Consider the following 11,849-nt stretch of genomic DNA (forward strand, 5'->3'; position numbering starts at 1 on the left):
TCTCTTCTCGTTGCCGTTAGAAGTGCCTGGCTTGGGGGAACCAGGAAATTTCCAGCTGTTCAGACATCATGTTGTTGGTTGTACGTATCATACAAAGGGCCAGTATACACACGCTTTCCATTTTGTTCCCATTATTCCACAATAGTGGCGTATAAAAAAAAGAAAAAAAAGAAACCAGTCTCGTGAGTTTTCTTTAAAAAAAACAATAACATGCCGCAGTGTTTGGAGTGGTGAAATATGGCCAGGGGGCGGACATGAGCAAAGGGGAAGCAGAAGCATACAGTAACGGCACGCCCACTGTTTTGATTTGAGCATGGACCGAACCATATTCAGCCACCAGCTTTTTTTCACTAATGTGCATTCAAATGCATGAAATAGAGACAATCTCATTTAGTGTCTCATTTGTATCGCGTCACATTCAGAAATACCGGTTTCGATCAAGTGTTATATTGTAAACAACGTCTATAATTTTAAAGACACCCCCCCCGTCGCGGAGAAAATGGTTTGACCCGGTTTTAAACTTGAATGTTGATGTTTTTTCCAGGTGTTCCACGTAGCTTTTAAACAGTGAGTGCATTTTACATGACAAAGTAGTATTACAAAGTACAGTTTTGCAGTGTTTGTACAAGGATTAGTTTCATCTTGGGAAGTCTAACAATTCTCGTAAAGACCAGCATTTGGTAAGTGAGCCATTTAAAATATTGTCATTAAGGTAAATGTATTTAGTATTATATTGTTATATTGTTTTTATATTGGTTTTTTTGTTTGTTTGTTTTTTAATCTTATAGTACCTTCTCGTTTATACTTGTTTTAATTCATTTTATAAGTATGATGTTTGCTTTTATTCGATCATTAAAGCACTTTGTAAACTACTTTTAAAAAAGGTTCTGTACAAATAAAGTATATTATTAATAGTAGCAATGTTATTGTACATATGTGTTAGCCTATAATAAGAAATCACCAGATTATATAGTTTACCCATTCTATTATTTACTTATTGAGCTAGTTAGTACAGAGTTATTTAAAACGGTCCCTGCCTATCCAGTCTCTTGCTGCGATGCCAAATAACAGCAGAGAGGAGGCTGCTGATGACGCGCCCAGTGACGTGCCATGTCTTGAAAAGTTGGACTCTCCGACAGGTAATAAAGCTCTATCATACCTATTGTTATCAGGCATGTGTGGAGACCAGGGGACCATTAATAATTGAATTAATGCTGACACTGGCAGTTTCAATTAGATCTCAACCCCCACCTCTTTCTCTCTGCCTGTGTGTGTGTGTGTGTGTGTGTGTGTGTGTGTGTGTGTGTGTGTGTGTGTGTGTGTGTGTGTGTCCTGTCTCAGGCAGCCCACCTAATACAGCCTCATTATCCAATCTGATGGAGCTGGAAAATTGTGTTTCCAACCTGAGCCTGGCGCATGAGATAGTGGTGAACAGAGACTTCTGCTTCAGACCCAAAAGCCCGCCCACAGACAGGCAAGACGAGATAAACCGCAAAACACCTACCACAACTAAACCCACCGCGGTTATTCTTCTTATTTTGGTTCAGTGTAAATCAATTAGGGGATGTGTCTCTTTTGAATTGTTTTTCAACCATTTTCCCATCTGTAGCCTGGAGGGGAGAGTGACAGAGATCGTACACAGAGCGTTTTGGGATATTCTGCAGGAGCAGCTGAACAGCAATCCTCCAAACTACTGCCATGCTGTCATTCTGCTCCAGGAGGTCAAGACTGTAAGTGTTTCTGCCATCACATCAGTGCTAGTGGTAGCTGGGGAGGCTGCTGTGACCTTTGACCCCATTCTCATATATCAAACTGCGGATGTGTACAATATACTTGAGTATATCCTAGAGTCCACTGAGTCAAATGAGACTTTAAAGAAAAACACCACATCAAAAAACACACACACACACACACACCAAGGTCCCCAACCTTGTCAGTGGTAAAGTTGTGATGTCAGACTTCATTATAATATCTATTTGCTATCCCAAGTCTTCAAATAAACTTCAATACGTGGTTGTACTAAAATCTATAAATATCTATATCTATAAATAAAATCTTCAAATTAAGGAAAGTGAAATAATTAAATGTAAATATTGCATGGTGAGTGTAACCCACTGCTCTCTCCCATGAACTATGCTCACCAAATTAATCCAGGTGAAAGCTGTAATTGATTTCTTCTATTGAATCCAATTTAATCATGAATGGTAGATGCAGATGAAGGAGCAGCGACTAAAGAAGCCTTGTGATACATGATTTGTGCAAATTGTGCAATATTAGGAAACTGATTGTATATATTTTATCACTACATAAGATGGCATGGTTTAATAGGCCCGCCCAAAAGTGGCAAAGTACCAAAGAAAATATGCAAATACTCCAAATGTAAATATACTTACATTAGACTATGTAACGGCTAGATTTCATGACCATGTTCTGTTTTGTTTAATTTTACTTTAGGTGTGCTTGAGATTGACTTAAATATGAGGATGTATGACTTGCCAAACATAGTGTCACCTTTGAAACTGAACCAAAAACTTATTTTACCAGTAAGCAAGAGCTGATGTAAACATCCCTTGTATTATTTAGTTTGAGCCTCTACATAGAGTCCTGGTTTAGGTGTTAGAGGAAAGGAATGGTAGGTGGCACTGGGTGTAACATCAGGGTTATTAACGAGATACCTGCTTTCAAGATACTTGCTTTCAACACAGATCAGACCAATTTTCTGAACATGAACCTTCTGTATATAAACAACAATAACTCATCTCCATTAGATGCTGCAGTCCCTGCTGCTGCCTGGCCACGTGCGACTGAGATCTCAGCTGGATGAGGTTCTGGACGCGGAGCTGATCCAGCAGGAGGCTGATCACGGAGCGCTGGACCTCCACAGACTGGCAGGATACGTCATCGACACCATGGGCTCCCTGTGTGCTCCTGTACGCGACCCAGAGATCAGGGCCCTGAGGGACCTCGCTGACCCTGTGGAGCTCCTCAGGTGAGGGGCCGTTTGAGGCCTGAGGACTTGGTCTTGTCAGTTTGATAATGAGCTGGAACCAGACTACTGCTTGGAAAATGACTGTAGGTTTTGGTTGGAGAGGAAGATTGGATAACCCAATAACCCCAAAATTGGCGATTCTCTGTTATCTGTTGCTCCACTAGAGAAGATTGGATAATTGTGTTTTTTTCCTTTCCATTTGCTGTCATTATATGATGAAACAGGTCTAAAAATCACACTTCTAGCACAAACAAACACAATCAAAGCAGATTCTGACAATATATAGAAAAACTAGTCATGCAGTGTAACACCAAAATCCGGTCGGTTGAAACTGAAAGGTTTAATAAACATAAAGAAAGTGATTCACTTAAAAACAATTCAGCAGCATGACTCGTTTTTGTTTTATATATTGTCAGAATCTGCTTTGTTTGCATTTGTTTATGTGCTAGAAGTGTGATTTTGAGTCCTGTTTTTACCATACAATGGCAGTGAATGGAGAGAGAAAGAAACAGAGCAACAGATAACAGAGAATCACACATTTTGGGGTTATATCATGGCCAGGAAGCTACACAACCCAAGGTACAACCAAAGTTCAACATCACTTTAAAGCTGCACTAGGCAAGATTTTTTTAATGTAAAAATACACCCGTCTCATCAGGCTGCAGTAGAGAAGAGCGTCCCATCCCCTCTAATTTAGCCCCCGTAGATTCGTCCTATTTGGCCAAATGAAATTCTGGTGTCAGTATGCACACTTCAGGAAGTGACAGATCGAAACACAAAGTGCTAAGATTCTTGTTTTTCTTGATTTTTGCAACACCTTAGGTGATAAGGGGTTCTTGTTTTGGTCTTTTGGACTCAGTGTCGGCACTGACCCAACATAGTTTAATAATAAAGACACTCAGTGTGGACTGCAGCTCCGTCTTCTACCTTCTGATATTTATTCCAAACAAACCGCTGCTGTTGCTTCTGTAAACATAAAAAAAGCATCTCCTCCTGTGCAGAAGAGGATTTTTCTCAGGAGAAAGCTTTCATGAACCGGTTATAGGTTTAATCACTATTGTATGGCAATAGAGAGTAGCAAAACAGACATTTTATTTATATGAGAAAGTTGCGGATTATTAATTTAAGAGGGATTCCTAAATGGCAGCAAGTGAGCGCTCCATGGAGAGAAAGCTGGACTCATCAATGTTAGATCTTCTGACTCTCTCATCCCTCTGGTTTCCTTTGGTATAAAGCATCACAGAGCGGCCGGGTTGGTAAACATGAGCGTGCTGTGTGCAGTTTACTGATGTCACTTTACATGATCGCCTGGTATCATGTTACTTCTCACTGTCATTTGAAGCTGCCAACGCGCAAAGTCGCCTAGTGCAGCTTTACTGTTATCTATTTTTTACGTTTTTTCAAATTTTAATGCAGGTTAAAGATATCTGTCGATTTCTAGTTAGTATTCCGTTTTTAGTTAGTGTGTTACTTTGATGGAAGGTATGAGGCTCCAAGTAAATGTTATACATCAGACAGAATCTATTAAAAATAAAACCTCACCACCTCTGCACCACAACTACAAACATCTTCCTACTGCTATGATCGCTATAACCCAAATGTTGCTTAGAAAATGACAGCATTTTTCGGTAGGAAGGGATAATTAACTACAATTTTAAACCACATGTCCACTTACCTTCAAATATTTTCTGTTGCTCATCCATACCTACACTTGTAGTTTTCTTGTAAAGCATCCATGTTAGATTCTTTATAGCTGCTTGACCTAAACTCCCCCACCGATTCCCCTGCCCTTCCCTCAGGGAGATCTTCCGTGTCTTGGGGCTGATGAAGACTGATATGGTCAACTTCACCGTCCAGAGCCTCAGGCCTCATCTGCTGCAGCAGGCCGTTCAGTATGAGAGGGCCAAGTTCCAGCAGATTCTGGACAAGGAGCCAGGTGAGGAGAGATCAAGGGGTTTATTCAAAAAATCTGGTCACACTTTATTTGAATGGTGCGATGCTGATACTCAACTTACTATCAAGTGACTATAACGTGTCACTAATAAGTCTACTGAGTTTCAGGTGATTCTCACAGTGGTGTGAAAAGTAGTATATAGATATTCAGTGTCTGGGTTAGGGTTAGAAATAGGATCAGGTTAGGGTTGTGGTTTAAAAATGGGTTGGTTGGTTTGTATCCGGCCCAGGACCTTTGTTGCATGTCATCTCTCTCTCTCTCTCTCTCTCTCTCTCTCTCTCTCTGTCCCAATCTTTCCTGTCTCACTCTGCTTTGAAGTTTCAAATAAAGGCAAAAATGCCAAGAAAATAATGGGGTTCAGGCTTGGTTAGGTCAGGGTTAGGGTTACATAGTCTGTAGAGCAAGTAGGCAAAAGATACTTTTGTCACCTGATAGTCAGTTGAGTATCAACATTGGATTATCCAAATAAAGTGTTACCAAAAATCTTGTTCTTCTTCTAAAACAAAGATGACCTCAAATGTCTTAACATCTTTAATAACTGAAATAGCATTCATTCGTAGCAATCATTTAATTTTTGTAGGTGTTTACAGTAGGTGTCAGTTGTTTCAAAAGGTAGATTTCTCATGTCGGCATATAAACTCTTTGCTGATTCTGTTGGAGTGAGGCCAACACATGTTGCAAAAGCAGCTCACTGGTTTCAGCTCCCACAACTCCCTAAACAGACACTTGAGAGATCCCAGGAGACAGCGGATGGCACTGTTTTTTCACCAGTGCTTCTTTGTTGAACAAGCCATGAATAAAATGCTCATCTTTGTTCGTTCGTATCACTCCAAACACCTCATGAATCCTCTTGGATAATTCAGTGACACTGCAGTAGATCTTAATCTTTTGTTATTGTACAACATGTTATGTATTTCCCATTACTCTGCAGCTTCTCTGGACAATACAACGGCTTGGCTTCAGGCAGCAGTGTTAGGAGAGTTGTCAGCTGTCAGACTCCTGTCTGAGTCTCCCGGTCCTGACAGCCGCGGTCCAGTCAGCCCCGCCGCCGTCCTCCACCGGGCCTACATGAGTCTGCTCCACTGGGACCCGCAAGACCAGACATATCCTGAGGTTGGTTGGTTGGGGGGCCTGAAAATTTCTATCACCCTAGCCTTTTCATCTGCACTACTAGTCAAAAGTTTGGACACCTGTAAAGCCAGTTTGATCTAAAGGCTTATGCTTAAATGCTTGAATTTAGTTTTTTAGACAAATATAAATAGTGAAGTTGATGCCTATGTATGAATTTCTTTCCAAAGCCTTTGCCTTTCCATCAAGGCAAAGGGCGGCTACTGTAAAGAATCTAAAATATAAGATAGTTTTGATTTGTTTAACACTTTTTTGGTCACTGCATAATTCCATGTGTGTTATTTCATAGTATAGCGGTAGTGTATGTGATATTTTTATTGTTCATGGCAAAATTCTCTGTCTCCCTACTCACTGCATCACCCTGCTGTAATAGCATGACACATGACAACACACAGAGCTCAGTTAGTGTTGTAGACCAGTGGTTCTCAAACTGGGGGTTGGGACCCTCCAGGGGGTCGCGAGATGATTTCCTCAAATTTTTGCTTTTTTTTTGTGAAATACTGACTAGTTTCCAGCCTCTAGACCTCCTCTGATCATCAAATGAAACAACCTGATACAGTTCACCAGAACTGTTCATCACTCTGCATATGCAGCCTGTAATGGGAGTCAGGAGCAGGCATCGCTTCTTTTTAAGAGGTCAAGAGCCAAAACGTTCGAGAACCACTGCTGTAGAATATGCAGCGCAGTGTTATCGTGTCCAAAACCAGAGGGTTATAATCTAGACATGGCTGTTAGTTTTCTGTAGAAACACTGTAATGACTCAAACTTAACCTGTTAATGACGAGCCAAAGAGCTTCCTGTGAGTCACCATGTGATGTGTAAACACTGACTAAATGGTGACTGGGGGTGTTTTCTGTCGCCCACACACAGACTGTGCTGATGGACCGAGCCCGCTTGGACTTGCTGGGCCAGAGGCTCAGGGTTCTGGTCCTGGAGGCGTCGGTGCTGCTGCTGACCAGCACTCAGTGCGGGGGCGCCGTTTTCTCCCTGCAGGGGTTTGTAGGTAAACTCAAGCAGTCCGTCACTGCCCTGCTGGAGGGCAGTCACACCAGGTAAGAGGAGAATGCGGTGATGTATGTACTGGCTGTCACTGGGAACAGGTAATGTACGAGAGGGAAACCGATGGAGGTGACAGGAGGCGGCTAGCTTGTCAGAACGGATCCGGCTAACCTCATTCTTTCCGTTCAAGAGAAGCCGTGTCATGATTAGTAGATAAATGTGGAACAACAGCTTGTGATACTCAAGACCTACACACGCTCTGTGATCTATGCTGCAATAAAATGTAGCGCAGGCTATTCCTCGCTTAATCCCTTTTATTAAGATGTATTTTATTTAATCTAAATGCCTTGTGAGAGAAATAGGTTATTATTATAGAGCCTAATTTATAGAGTTCCTCGAGTCCCAGGGCCTTTATAAATAGATTTACAAGCAAGTGATGAAGTAGGTTATAATATACAGTACATATAAGAAAGCCTGCCTGTACATTACATTATGTAATTTAGACTCTTTTGTCCAAATGGTATATCACAGTCTTCATCAGCTAAGCCTTCAATAGGAATAAGTAGCATTTGTAGACTCAGAGAACCTGTACTTTGTCTAATGGCGCTTTCTGACGCTACAGGGAAGCTGACCTGAAGGGGGCGCTGCTGGGGCTTGGGGAGCAGGTAGTGGTGCAGGTGAAGGAGGCACTGGCGACCCAGGGAGGGCCTTCGCTGCCCCAGGACAGCCAGGATCTGCTGAAGGGACAGATATCGGACCTGTGGAAGCACGACAACCCCATCTGCACACTCATAGGTCAGCTGACTGCTGATGAGGAGGAGAGTAGCAGTGTACACAGCTACGTTTAGGTCATGTGCTGGATAAAGACTGACTTGGAGCACCGATAGGAAAATACACCCATACATTGGATTCACGTTTCCAATATTTTAATGCCGAACCTTGTTGGCTGGAATGTAACACTGAAGTATTGAATCCAGTGTGTGGATATATATTTTCCACATGTGTATCCCAAATATGAAGCCAGATCTTCCCCAACATAGAATATTGCGGTTTTCATGTAAAAACCTCATAACTCCTCATAACCTCATAAAATTTTCATGTCTTCACTTCAGTTGAAGGATTACATTTTCCTCTATGGGTTGAGAAAATTCTCCGACCTCTTGGCTTTATGAAATCCTATCAAAGCCCACTGGATAAAGTCAGAAATGCATTGTCATCAAGCTAAAAACAAGGCTGTATTTCTTAGTTTCTGAAAAGTTGACACTATGGAGATACAAGATTTTCACCTGACAGCAGTGATATGCTCAAATGATATATATAGTGGTTTAAAATGTATTATAATGTGATTTATTACTGTACATGGGGTTCTCTCTGTCCACATGGATGTTGTTATAATCGGATGCGGGCTGCAGGCAGCACTGCTGCAGAGAGCTGCCTACTTCCTTTGACTCTCTCTCTCTCTCTTTCTCTCTCTCTCTCTCTCTCTCTCTCTATCTCTCTCTCTCTCTCTCTCTCTCTCTCTCTATCAAACACCTAGGAGACAGAGTACAGGGCTTCCTCCAGGCCATGCTGGAGGCTGGCCCCACTAAAAGGAGTCCAGAACTGCCCGCTTCCCTGAGGCTGCTGAGTGCTGAGCTAGCCGAGCTGGGGACGGCCTTTGGGCGAATCGTCCACTTCAACCGCTCAGTGTTTGGTCCCTTCTACGCTCCTGTCCTCAGGAAGCTGCTGTTCCCACCAGGAGAGCCGGAGACTGGGGAGGACTCGCGCTAGGCCAAGCCCAGCCAACAGGACTGCTGCACACCTTCATAAGCTGGCATTTAGCATTGGACTTGTAACTGTAGTGTGTAAATATAATAATCAAGAGTATTAAAGGGAAAGTAGTCACGCCTAATATGTAAAACAAACTGCTCAAACGATGCAGCTAAAAAGCAGGTTAGGGCCCAACATTAGGCACTCGTACTGGCTTTGTGGTGTGTTACATTCTTATATATATTTAGAGAGATTTTTTTTTAACTAATTGAAGCCTTTAAATGAAGAACCATAAGCCAGTGCACATTGAGATGTAATCCAATGTGTGAATGTTACACAAGACCTAAAAGTACAGAACTTCTGTCGTCTTTAAATATGAATGTCTGCGACACTGCAACTTGCAGCCTGTAGATAATGCAATTTGGAATCGCTCATCTGAAAAGTTAAAACTGACTTGTACAGCTCTTCATCTGAAGGCTTTAATTAGCAAAATTCATTTTTTTTTTAAAGATGGTAGCTGAGGATTTTCACAAAATACATCACAGTGAAATGAAATTACATTTTGTGGCCCTTGTGAGCAGCTTTCTATTGGCAGACTGAATTTCCCCCCCCCTGTTGCTTTTGAAGAGTCATTAGCAGTCTACAGAAGCAATTCTGAGATTTTGTTAATTATTCAGCCACAATAGCCATATTCAGTCCAAATGAAAGCATGAGGCAGATACAGACTTTTTTTGTAATCATTACAATGCACCTTAAGCAAAGATTTGAGTGCACAAAACATTAGGAACAGCTCCCTCATATTGGGTTGAGCTTTCTTTAGTACAATCCATTTTTGTCAAAGCCAGAGAATAACACTACCAATCAAAAGTTTGGACATACATTTTCCTTTATTTTTACTATTTTTCACATCTTAGAATAATAGTAAAGACATCATTACTATGAAATAACACAAATTGAATTATGCAGTGACCAAAAAAGTGTTAAACAAATGTTAATCAAAACTATCTTATATTTTAGATTATTTGCCTTTGCCACCCTTTGCAAAGGGTGGCAAAGGCTTTGGAAAGAAATTCATACATAGGCATAGACATCACTATTTATATTTTATATTATATATTTTATTTTGTATATATATTCAAGCATTTAATCTTAAGCCTTTAGATCAAAATGGCTTTAAGATAATGAAAAACATACCACATTCAATCAGGTGTGTCCAAACTGTTGACTGGTAGTGTGTAACTTTCACCTAGATTCACCTGGTCCATTTCAACAGTAGTTCCTAATATTTTGTACACTTGGCATATTAATGACAAAATCCTGTGTGAGTCACCTTTAGCAGGAGGGAATACTAGCACTTGAGATTGATTTTGCTTCTGAAATGCATTGTTTTTTGATGATGGCCGAGTACTGAAACATACAGTATCTGTTTCCACTGATGTCTATATTCCCCCCTGCTTCAGTGTGCAGCAGGATCGAGATTACGACACACCATGTAAAAGTTTCCTGGAATACTTTTTTGTTAATTGTCACTCACTGCATTCAATTCAGTCACTCTCAGGATAATCGCACTCGGGGAAAAATGCAAAGTACCAAAGAAACTATGCAAATAGTTGTTTGTAAATAATACTTATATTAGAATATGTAGCTGGTTAGATTTTATATTCTATTTTCTCCATCTTTATGCTGACAGATGTGTATGTAACAGTCACTTAAAGATGAGCATGTATGACTTAAAGCACTTACCAAAGATAGTGTGCACTTTTGAAGAGGAACCCAAAAAAAATACTGTATATATACAAAAAATAATACTTTTAAGTCTTGATCAGTTGGTGTAATGTTTCTCTATCTGATGCTACCCAACCATAAAAAAAAATCATTGTTACAAGAAACTTCAGAGGGATTCTTTTGTCATTGTATTATTTAATTTCATTTATATATTGCTTTGAAATTTGAAACAGTATCACATTATCATTGACAAACCATACTCTGTCCAAAAACATGGGCAAAGCATTGTATGCTGGTACAGTTTTTTTTTTCTCTACATTTTATTACATTTCTGTTTACCCTTAATAATTCTCACAGTAACTATCTTCAATAGACCTGAATCAATAGAAATGCTCATTAATGGTCTATATCATTAATGCTCTATAGTGCTCTATACATTACAGTACCTACATTGACAAGATCAGAAAGTCACAGGGAGGCCAGGAAATAGACTCGGCCTTTCTGACTGACCTTTCTCAAGACAGGAGTGAGAGACGGGTCCTGTGCAGCCAGTCATGTGGGACAACAGGTTACCTTTCCTCTGTGTGTTGGGGTTCATATCAGGGGCAGTGGAGGAGCAGGGGGGATACAGAGTGAGATCTAATTGGCTAACTAGCTCCGATTGGCCCTGCACATTTCACAAGGCTTACCTCTCATTTTCTCTCTCTATCTCTTTCCACTCCTCTGCCCTCTAAACTTTACACACGCAAACACACTCACATTGGCTGCTCCCCTTCAACTCACAGCTTGGTATCCGGAAACTTGAACGCTGGGGTGAGCTACACAAGGAAAACACCGATGTTAAAAGACCGGTACATGCACAGCCATATCATGCCACCAAAACTTATGTTTGCTTTAAATAGCTGCTGCTCATTAAAATGTAATGCTTTTATATTATGCATCCATACTAGAGCAGGTTGAAAGTGTCTTGGTGACATACACAAAATGGAACATACATTACAAAATGTTTGAGAAATGACGACAGTGAAAGCATGGATGGATGAGATGAGTTGCTGTAATGGCATAACGGAGAGAGGGAACATAAAAAGCAAAATGGGTGAAATGAAACAAGACGCTGCTACAGTACATACAAAGACTGTTCAGGCCAAGTGCATCAAGGGTACAAAACACAAAACACTGCCACATGCATCATCAGTGGAAGCTAACAGTTAACAGTCAGAACCGCACACAGACCAGCACATCTTAACAGTCAGTCTCCAGACAGCACTGTATTACACACTGTCTTCTGGAGAGGAGCTCAATACC

The 11,849-nt window shown here is 40.8% G+C and overlaps 1 protein-coding gene across 2 annotated transcripts; it reads left to right on the forward strand.

Annotated features, from left to right (window-relative positions):
- The first annotated feature begins 553 nt into the window (after window positions 1–553).
- On the forward strand, window positions 554–10,678 carry LOC139663590 (T-complex protein 11-like protein 2). 2 transcript variants are annotated; one of them, XM_071542309.1, is made up of 10 exons: window positions 554–680; window positions 1,046–1,139; window positions 1,342–1,474; window positions 1,610–1,730; window positions 2,769–2,989; window positions 4,789–4,925; window positions 5,875–6,056; window positions 6,942–7,123; window positions 7,693–7,865; window positions 8,608–10,678. In XM_071542309.1, the coding sequence occupies exons 2-10, from the start codon at window positions 1,058–1,060 to the stop codon at window positions 8,838–8,840; spliced, it is 1,464 nt and encodes a 487-aa protein (XP_071398410.1). In that variant the 5' UTR covers window positions 554–680; window positions 1,046–1,057; the 3' UTR covers window positions 8,841–10,678. The 2 variants fall into 2 exon arrangements, with proteins under 2 accessions (XP_071398410.1, XP_071398411.1); XM_071542310.1 differs by lacking the exon at window positions 554–680 and having other exon boundaries at window positions 1,126–1,139; window positions 1,346–1,474.
- The last annotated feature ends 1,171 nt before the right edge of the window (window positions 10,679–11,849 follow it).

This window comes from Centroberyx affinis, unplaced genomic scaffold (assembly GCF_046629955.1).
Source record: "Centroberyx affinis isolate AG114_WGS23_722 - 3 ecotype Tasmania unplaced genomic scaffold, CSIRO-AGI_Caff_v1 ptg004049l_1, whole genome shotgun sequence".
NCBI lineage: Eukaryota > Metazoa > Chordata > Actinopteri > Beryciformes > Berycidae > Centroberyx > Centroberyx affinis.

Coding starts and splice junctions, on each gene's coding strand:
- LOC139663590 (XM_071542309.1), top strand. CDS start 1,058: ATGCCAAATAACAGCAGAGAGGAGGCTGCTGATGACGCGCCCAGTGAC. Junction 1,731..2,768: donor TGCTCCAGGAGGTCAAGACT/GTAAGTGTTTCT, acceptor CATCTCCATTAG/ATGCTGCAGTCCCTGCTGCT. Junction 7,124..7,692: donor CTGGAGGGCAGTCACACCAG/GTAAGAGGAGAA, acceptor CTGACGCTACAG/GGAAGCTGACCTGAAGGGGG.